The sequence below is a fragment of the Coregonus clupeaformis genome, chromosome 8 (assembly GCF_020615455.1).
Source record: "Coregonus clupeaformis isolate EN_2021a chromosome 8, ASM2061545v1, whole genome shotgun sequence".
Classification (NCBI taxonomy): domain Eukaryota; kingdom Metazoa; phylum Chordata; class Actinopteri; order Salmoniformes; family Salmonidae; genus Coregonus; species Coregonus clupeaformis.
In genome coordinates, this window is record NC_059199.1 from 48,815,101 (window position 1) to 48,825,100 (window position 10,000).

The 10,000-nt window shown below is 42.9% G+C and overlaps 1 protein-coding gene across 1 annotated transcript in view; it reads right to left on the reverse strand.

Moving 5' to 3' along the window:
- Window positions 1-10,000, reverse strand: part of myo1g (myosin IG) — a 56,880-nt gene that overhangs the window by 28,319 nt on the left and 18,561 nt on the right. The window contains exons 14-18 of the mRNA XM_041883642.2: window positions 9,557-9,689; window positions 5,144-5,310; window positions 4,616-4,823; window positions 1,516-1,739; window positions 595-739 (exon numbers count right to left, since the gene is read on the reverse strand). Of these exons, the coding sequence (XP_041739576.1) occupies window positions 595-739; window positions 1,516-1,739; window positions 4,616-4,823; window positions 5,144-5,310; window positions 9,557-9,689 (877 nt within the window). The remainder of the gene's footprint in view (window positions 1-594; window positions 740-1,515; window positions 1,740-4,615; window positions 4,824-5,143; window positions 5,311-9,556; window positions 9,690-10,000) is intronic.

The following is a 10,000-nucleotide window of genomic DNA, read 5'->3' on the forward strand; positions in this document are numbered from 1 at the left end:
GTTTGCACTGCAAGCCGGCAACACAACAACACAGGGCCCAGTGTGTCCTTCGCTCTCGCTTGCAAACTGCCGAACACTGCTGTCCTGCAGTAAGGGGAGGGAAGTAGCGAAGTAGCTTCGTTCGTCCCCACTCAACTCTCGTTGCGCGACATAGGTCATACATTTTGGGCACCAGGCGTCCATATATCCTCTCCAGGGGGAGTGTGTGTATGATGTTGTATTGGTGTTTCAATGTACAGTGCCCTCTAGATTTATTTTACAGAACTGTACTTGAAGCCAACCCATAGGGACAGAATATGAACAATGCAAAAAGTTGTTGTGAAAGTTACCCTCTCCATCTTCCGTGACACAGATACTAATTTCATTTTCACATTTTACGATTTGTTGAAATACTATAGACGAGGTATGATGATAGGAAGACGTTGTGTGATAGGCCTGTGAGTATGTTAGCCAACTGTTGAATTACAATTCAAACCCTAGCCCCTATTCCCTGGCCACTCCTGTAGATATGAGAGGATTGGATAGGTAGAAGCAATATGCTGGATGGAAGAGCTAGGAGTTAATTTGACATACAGCTAACGTGTTGTGACTCACGTTAGCCAGGTAGTCCCTCTCCCAGGGTCGGCCACAGCCCCAGTCCTTCCTCTCCCCACTCAGAGCCCCCAGAGCAGCCACCTTGGCCCTCACCTCCCCCATGTCAGACGGAGGGATGTTCTTCACTATCTGCCTGGCACGCCACCTGGGAACAAACATGTACAACAGAGAATACATCAACGATGTTGCAGAAAAAGTGCTGTCGTTCATTGTTAGCCACACACTGTCAGATAAGATAAAAAAAAGAACCTGTGTATAGGTCTGAAATGAACAGTAACTACATTTTATAGTGAAGAAAGAACATGTGCCTTGCCCTTCTGCCCACTAAGATAATTACAGACTTCCTTACTGTAGTTACATAAATATACATATATAAACCAATTACTATATATAAACAAACAAAGCCATCGATCACGTGATATCATTCATTCCTATGTGAAGACTCAATAGCGCATTGAAGCCGAATTAAGTCGGTTAAGATGGAGTCTCATGGAGACATAACATGCAGTTCGAGCTAATCCAGGATGTGACATTGCAGGCTAGCTCAGTGCTGCCCCCTCCCATTGAGTAACTCGAAGTTAAAGGCCGACCGAGGTACTGCAGCTTGCCATTAGCAACTAAAAGATCCATATAACTTCTTCAGTGTACGATTTAAAAATAATTGGTTCAAGGACATACATCTGGTGTATTAGAAGCAATTATTGGTACCATGATTGTCTTCTAAACATATTTTTATTTATACGAAGATTGACATTTTTCCATTCACTATAATGGGGATGCTATTTTCTGCTAACAATGCCTGCAGTACAGCGGTCGGCCTTGAACTTCCGTGGCTTCAATGAGAGGTGGCAGTCATTTTCCCCTGATATAAACACATGCACATTCTATTGCTCGTTGTGGTAACTATGGGGTCTGACTGACCTGCGATGCAGCTGTTGAGTGATGCTGTGGAACTGTGCGAGGGCTGCCGGCGGCGTGGGCCACTCCACGCTCTTCCCATAGTCAGCCATGTTGCGTACGTTGGTGAAGCGTCGCTCTACCTCCCAGAAGTGGGCCTTGACCTTGTAGCGCTTGTAGCAGCCCATGATGGCATAGATGGCACGCATACGCTGGCACCTCATCCTCGCCAGTGCCCCGCGCCATACCTGGGGGAGAGAGGGTGGGACGGAAGGAGGGTGGGAGGGAGAGAGAGAGAGAGAGAGAGAGAGAGAGAGAGAGAGAGAGAGAGAGAGAGAGAGAGAGAGAGAGAGAGAGAGAGAGAGAGAGAGAGAGAGAGAGAGAGAGAAAACGAGAGAGAGAGTGGGGGAGGGAGGGAGGGAGAGCAAGTGAGAGAGCGAGAGAGACAGAGAGAGAGAGAGAGAGAGAGAGAGAGAGAGAGAGAGAGAGAGAGAGAGAGAGACGGAGCACAGCAAATTCTCCAGTGTTAAATCAACACTGTCAATGTTCTTCCAGTGTCTATAGGGGTCCACACTGAAAATTATAGGCACTCAATTGAAGTAGCAAGTCAAGAAAATACTAATAAAAGGTGAAACAAAGGAGAAAGAGGAAGAAAGAAGGGTGTCAGGTAGACTAGCTGTCAAATCAAAATTTGCCAGTGTTGATTTTTCAGTGTAACATTTCTAGTGTTGATTTAGGAGATACATGTGAAATTGACACTCAGTGGTATAAATGAAACCCCAGTGTTGGTGTTAATAACCAGAATTATTGTTTTACACTTTGGAGAGTAAAACATTCCCATCAAAACCACGCCCATCCTTATCATATTTCCCAGCATGCTCTATTGTAAAAAATGATTGTTTTTAATATCTGTGTTTTTGCATGTACATTGATTGATTGATCTTATGCTACACAAGGATAAACAACATACATTTTTCTAAACTAATCCAATCAGTGGGTTAGATATATTGCACCCATTACTGAAATGGTTGTTGCAGTTTAAATTGTTTAAGTAGTCTTCTTATCAACTTTCCTAATCCTGACAGGCATTCTGAATGCAGGACTCTGTCTGAAATCCAATATGAATTACACATCACTTTGCAAGCCAGCATAATGTGACTTGCAGGCCTGAAGTGGCCTGTAAACCAGAAGTTTCCAAACACCACTGTGTTAGGATTAAACTAGGCCATCAAAGTAAAGCCTACTGATACAAGTATTGTATTGTCATAGAGTTATATTTTAATTATAACATTTGCCTAGGTACTCCCTTGGTGAAAGCCACAGGTCTTTAAAATGAAATCATTCAATAACCATGTCTCTGTTTATAACAAATACAGTCATGGATAGTAACTCTACAATTCACTGGAAAAGAAAAGGCACCCTGGGAAATATGCAAAGTAGGCTTTAGACCATACAACGTTAAAACAACACCCAAAAATGATTTACAGTAACACTACAGGTGTTATTTTCGTACACTGAGAAAGTGTAACAGTGTTAGCACTAAGCAAAGTGAGTCCAGTTTACTCTAAATCAAGTGTCATGTTTTACACTGTAGGTGTTGCATATAACTCTACAGTAGAGCTATGCAAACATCACAATCAAGTTAATTTGAACACTTTAAAATGTAAATGGGGAACACTGCAACAGAGTTAAATCTTTAACACTTTCAAAGGTGTTATTTTAACACCAGTTCAGTGGGACTCATATGTTCACTGAAAATAGTGTACATTTAACACTTTCTGAGTTAAATGTACACCATTGATTTTGCTGTGTTGGACAAATCAAAGTCTGTCCAGAGACTGTCTGGGCTAGACTCCTGCTGAGTTCCAGACAAAGTTCTGCTCCAGTTAGAGAGGCTTAGCTGCAGATAGATTCATCCAGTTTAAGTCCCAAATGGCAACATATTCCCTATATAGTGCACTACTTTTGACCAGGGCCCATAGGGTGTAGTGCACTATATAGGGAATAGAGTGTTGTTTGGGACGTAATCCCTGAAGTGGGTCAGAGAGAAAAGCAGGGCATTTAATTCACAATCATAGAGCAAGAAGAAGAGAATCATTAATTAAATGTAATGTAACGATGGCGCTGATCGCATTCATTATCCCAATTATTGTTATCAGAGCGATCTCCACTTGACTCGGCAGATTAATCACACTGAGTTGAATATAACACATCCCAAATGGAACCCTATTCCCTATTTTGTGCTAAGGGCGCTGGTCAAAAGTAGTGCACTACAAGGGAAGAAGGTGCCATTTGGGACTCTGGCTATGACTGGGAGCCAGATCATAGTCAAGCTGGAGACAAATTAAAAGCTTTTATTTTAAAGGGGCAATCTGCAGTTGCTACATCAATTTTTGGACTTGTAAATTAATTATATGTACCCATTGATTCTTGAAGAATATAACTTATAAATGCCTAATTAGCTTAGTTCAACTGTCGTACCCCATCAGAACTTAAAATATAGGCTTGTTTTCTTCTAATGTTTTTAAAAATAAATAAATATATAAGCCTCAAAACATGGTTAAAACCATGGTAGAAAATATCACTGATGGTCAGTCCTTGCATCCATAGCTCTTTCTATGAATTTGAGAGTGGTTACATTTCTCCAGCCCCCTCCCTCAGCTTTTTACTGAAACAGTGGCAGGGAGTCGTTTTGATATTGTTTCCACAGCAGATGGTCCCTTTAAATGCAGAAGTCTTAATAAGATCTGGATGCTGCTGTGTGATTCACATTCTGACACACAAGCTGTCAATGGGGTTTTAATTAGAACTAGCTGCCAATGCCTTGGATCCTTGGACAATTAAATAAATCTCTGTGTGTTCTCATACATGTAGGAAGGATTTGGTCTATGACAGTAACAGGAAATAGAAATTCAGGATAAATGCCATGGAATTATGTGTGGAGTATATAAAATCAGGGGTTTGTTCAGTAATACCAAACGGGAGAAAATGAACATTTGTCCAGACATGTATTACGTACTCTGTTGAAATAAATAAATAAATAGTTTTCTCCCTATTGATTGAACACAACCCAGTTTGTTATCTTTTACTGTCACTACAGCCTCCGGCCACTAGGGGTCCCTACCTTCTGTAGGAACAGCACCAGAATGGGGATGAGCGCAGCTCTCTCCTGCTCCAGCGTGAAGAGGGACCGGGGCGTTCGTACAAACAGCTTGGTGTGTCCATACGCCACGTCGTCCTGGAAACCATGCTGCGTGACAATAGCCTCCACTGCCTCCCTGTCTGTCTCCATCAGGTGGTTGGGCCAGGTGTACTCACACGTCATCTTATACCTACAGGACACACAGGAGGGAAGAAGAAGAGTTCAAGATACAGGCAGTTGTGCTAAACATGACAATGAGTGACAAGGAGTTGGTATGATAGCACAAACAGAGTGGCACTGAGGCTAGGATTGGACATTGGACAGGTTCAAATTCCTCCATTATACACATGGTTGAACACAGTCATATAAAGCTTGTTATTCACATGCACACTGTGGCAGAATGTCATTAAAATCATGGACATGAACTCTAATTGCTGAGAAATGACTCATTCTTAATGTAAAGCTTTCGCCCCAATGACGTTAGACCTCAGGGTGTGCATGACCTCTGACCTCTGTAGGAAGCGTGCGTAGGGCTGGCGGTAGGCGAACCCTGCCCTCCGCACCCTGACGTTCTCCAGCAGGCCCAGGTACGCAACCTGGTGTTGGCATCGGGCGTCGTCAAACAGCACGGGAGACTTCATCTCATTGGGCTTGATACAGCGCACATAGTATGGCTCCTAGAATACAATACACGAAGTCATTAACAGCATAGTTATATACTGTGTAGTACAGTCTCACATAGTACCTCTCCTGTAATACACAGAATAATACACAGTCACATAGTATGGCTCCTAGAATACAATACATGAAGTCATTAACAGCATAGTTATATACTGTGTAGTACAGTCTCACATAGTACCTCTCCTGTAATACACAGAATAATACACAGTCACATAGTATGGCTCCTAGAATACAATACATGAAGTCATTAACAGCATAGTTATATACTGTGTAGTACAGTCTCACATAGTACCTCTCCTGTAATACACAGAATAATACACAGTCACATAGTATGGCTCCTAGAATACAACACACAGAATCCTCTAATATAATACTGTAATACTGCAATACACAACACAGTCGTATACTGTGCAGTAACACATTATACGGCTCTTACAATACAGAGAACACAGTCTTAGTCCAATAGGATACAGTATACTGTCGTAGATGCGGTAAAGAGCTCAATGGAACGCAGACCGTGGGGGATAGAAGAAGGACGCCGGATTGGCGCACATTCAACAAATCTGATCTAACAAAGTGGATATTCGTAAAATCCCTCATGATTGATGTATTGTAACAGGCCCACAATGTGGTTACGATTAAAGTCTGATTTGGATATTTTGGGCTGTTTTCGCTGTATAACATTTAGAAGTTGTCCCTTTTCATGTTTAGAAGAAGTGACTGCTAAATGATAACTCATTTTTGTATAAGCTGGTAGCATAGCTAGCATACAGATAGTCAAAGTTGTTTTTAACTGTAATGCAGTTGATTGGTGACAATGACATGAACATGTATTGTGGTTGGCATCCATACAATCATTATACTCAGATGTTTACCTCAACATACTGTGAAATACACATATAAACAATAGCCTAAATGGAGGCTAATTTTGCTGGGGGGCAATGAGGAGATTCGGGATCTTTCCCTCACGATCCTTTCCCCTATGCGTTTCCATGGCATTTCCATTGTTTTGGTCGAGTTCCATTGACCTCTTTACCGCATCTGTATTTATTTATTTCACCTTTATTTAACCAAGTAAGCCAGTTGAGAACAAGTTCTCATTTACAACTGCGACCTGGCCAAGATAAAGCAAAGCAGTGCGATAAAAACAACAACAACACAGTTACATATGGAATAAACAAAACGTACAGTCAATAACACAATAGAAAATCTATATACAGTGTGTGCAAATGTAGTATGTTTTGGAGGTAATGCAATAAATAGGCCATAGTGCAAAATAATTACAATTTAGTATTAACACTGGAGTGATAGATGTGCAGAAGATGATGTGCAAATAGAGATACTGGGGTGCAAATTAGCAAAATAAATAACAATGTAAATAACAATATGGGGATGAGGTAGTTGGATGGGCTAATTACAGATGGGCTGTGTACAGGTGCAGTGATCGGTAAGGTGCTCTGACAACTGATGCTTAACGTTAGTGAGGGAGATAAGTGTCTCCAGCTTCAGAGATTTTTGCAGTTCGTTCCAGTCATTTGCAGCAGAGAACTGGAAGGAATGGCGGCCAAAGGAGGTGTTGGCTTTGGGGATGACCAGTGAAATATACCTGCTGGAACGCATACTACGAGTGGGTGTTGCTATGGTGACCAATGAGCTAAGATAAGGCGGGGATTTACGTAGAAGTGATTTATAGATGACCTGGAGCCAGTGGGTTTGGCGACGAATATGTAGTGAGGGCCAACCAACGAGAGCGTACAGGGCACAATGGTGGGTAGTATATGGGGCTTTGGTGACAAAACGGATGGCACTGTGATAGACTACATCCAATTTGCTGAGTAGAGTGTTGGAAGCTATTTTGTAAATGACATCGCCTGTACTGTACAGGAGATACTGTAACCACATAGTACCGCTCCCACAATACAGAGAGCAGTGGAACAGTCAAATACTGTGTATTACTGTAGTATCACATAGTACCGCTCCCACAATACAGAGAGTAGTGGAACAGTCAAATACTGTAGTATCACATAGACTGTAATAGACAGAATAATAACACAGTCATAAAAGGGTCCTACACTGGTCATAACAGTGGTAAGAGTCCAAAATCAATATAGTGACAAACATTAGAGATACTTATTTTGCCCAAGTTGGCTCCGTAGACAACTTGGCATAGACCCGACTGTACAGTACTCAGTGGAACATAGCCATCCCAAAGAGGACTGAATCTGCCTTGTGCAATCATGCAGAAATACATCCAAGCACATCTGCCTATTAGAATATCAATTTATCATTAAAGTCTAGCTCGGCCAAACTCACAGAGCGTCTGTGCTACAGAAAGAGACTATTCAACTCTTAAAACTGCATAATATTAACGTTTTTAAAGTGCACAGACAGTGGCTGCATGCCAAATAGTAACCTATTCCCTATAAAGTGCACTACTTTTGACCATAGCCATGTGAGGCTCTGCTCAAAAGTAGTGCACTATGCCGGGAATAGGGTGCCATTTGGGACACAAACAGTGTGTCCTTGTGCTACCTCTGTGTGCCAGACAGGAGCTTGTTGGGACACATCAAGGGACACATCTTCCTGTCAAGGGAATGGGCATGTTGTGTGTTCCAAATGGCACCCTATTTCCATTAAAGAACACTACTTATGACCAGGACCCATAGGGCTCTGGTCAAAAGTAGTTCACTATATAGGGAATAGGGTGCCATCTGGGATGCAGACATGCTCTGTTCTCTCTGTTCTTAGTGTTATGTGGTCTGTCTCTCATTCACTGCCCCCTGCAAGATAAATACAGTGGAACAGAGCACTCTGCTATCTCTCTCCCTTCTGATATCCATCAACGTCAATAGAAGCAGACACATACAGCGAAACACACATGGGCACACACAGGCACAAAAACACACACACACACACACACGCGGATACACAAGCACAAGGTTACATACACATTTTAAATAAATGGATACCCAAATGCACACACATACACGCACACACTCACACCAGCACAATAATTTTAGCTCAGTTCATCAGAGACTTGAGAAACGAGGCAGTCAGACCGGGAGGGGTAGAATGAGGAGAGGAGAGGCGGGTAGGTCAGATTGGGCACAGGTGTCCCCCTGGGACTAACAATCAGGGCAGCCAGTCCTTCAACATGACCTAAAAACTGTCCCCAATGTGTCCGTCCCGTCCCCCCCTCGTCCCCATCCACCCTCCATGCACACTAGTCTAGCCCAGCCACACAGAGAATCACTGCAGCACGAGCAGGTCATCCTAAAATAACAGCAGGAAATGTCACATCTCAGTCAGGGTTACAGGGAGAAAAAGAATCTCATGAAGAAACAAATTCCTCATGTGCCGTAGGCCATGCTTTATCAATCATATCACTCATATGTCTGAAACGTTGTATATACTGAAGATATGGCACAGGTCTGTGGGGGATACAGAATATTACATCACATATACTGTAGATATGGCACAGGTCTGTGGGGGATACAGGATATTACATCACATATACTGTAGATATGGCATAGGTCTGTGTGGGATACAGGATCAGTCTTGTCTGTGCAGCAGCCTGCCATCTCATTAATGTAGTGGTATGTCTTGTGTCCAGGCATTTTCTCACAGGACAGATAGATAGACTAGACCCCCTAGGGAGAGGCTTATAGGACCACAGGCAGCAGGCGGCAGCCAGGCTGTGTTTTGGAGGATTTTTACAAGTGTGTGTGTGTGTGTGTGTGTGTGTGTGTGTGTCTCAGTCATAATCCCTGCAGTTTGTCAGTATCTGACTCTCAAAAACAGACATTGTTATCTCTCTGACAACGTTATCCATATTTCTAGGAGCTGGTTGATTGGTCCAGCTGTTAGAAACACAGGTGTGGCTAGTCCACAATGTCCAGAGGATGATGATGACAGAGAGGTAAAGCTCATGTTAGAACTGGGTCAATAAAAAACATGGAGAGTGACGGACGAGGGAAAAACACACAAAAACAAAGAAGCTCCTGGGGTGGCCTTGATTTGACAGCCGTTGCCTAGCTACACGGATCCGTATTATTTTGCCAAAAAGTTTGGAGGGAGGTAGGAGTGGGACAAACATCAAACCCCTACCAAGCACACCAGAGTTGCCATGAATTGAATGAAGGTGTGAACTTTTATCGCTATGAGGAGTTGCACATGTGTCAGTTTTGGTCACTTAAGCAACCAGTATACAATACAACCAGTCTGCAATCAACCACCACTGACCTTGCAGCCCAGTTTATCCACGAGTGCCACAATGGAGTTCTTGAAGAGGGTGGCTGCAGTCAGGGGTCGTTTAGTGACCTCTGTGATGCTCAGCTGACCATCTGGCCACATCTCCTTCAGCACAGGGTTGGAACTACAGAATAGAGAGAGAGAGAGAGAGAGAGAGATAGAGAGAGAGAGAGAGAGAGAGAGAGAGAGAGAGAGAGAGAGAGAGAGAGAGAGAGAGAGAGAGAGAGAGAGAGAGAGAGAGAGAGAGAGAGAGAGAGAGAGAGAGAGAGATGGAAGGAGGTTATAAAAGTGAACACAGGCTCAAATGTAAGTGTTTGAAGAGAGTTTGAACAGCTGAAGGAGAAAGAGGAGAGCAGAGGGTACTGTAAAGACAGGATTAAGTAGGCTAGGAGAGAAGAGGAGAGGAGAGCAGAGGGTACTGTAAGGATAGGATTA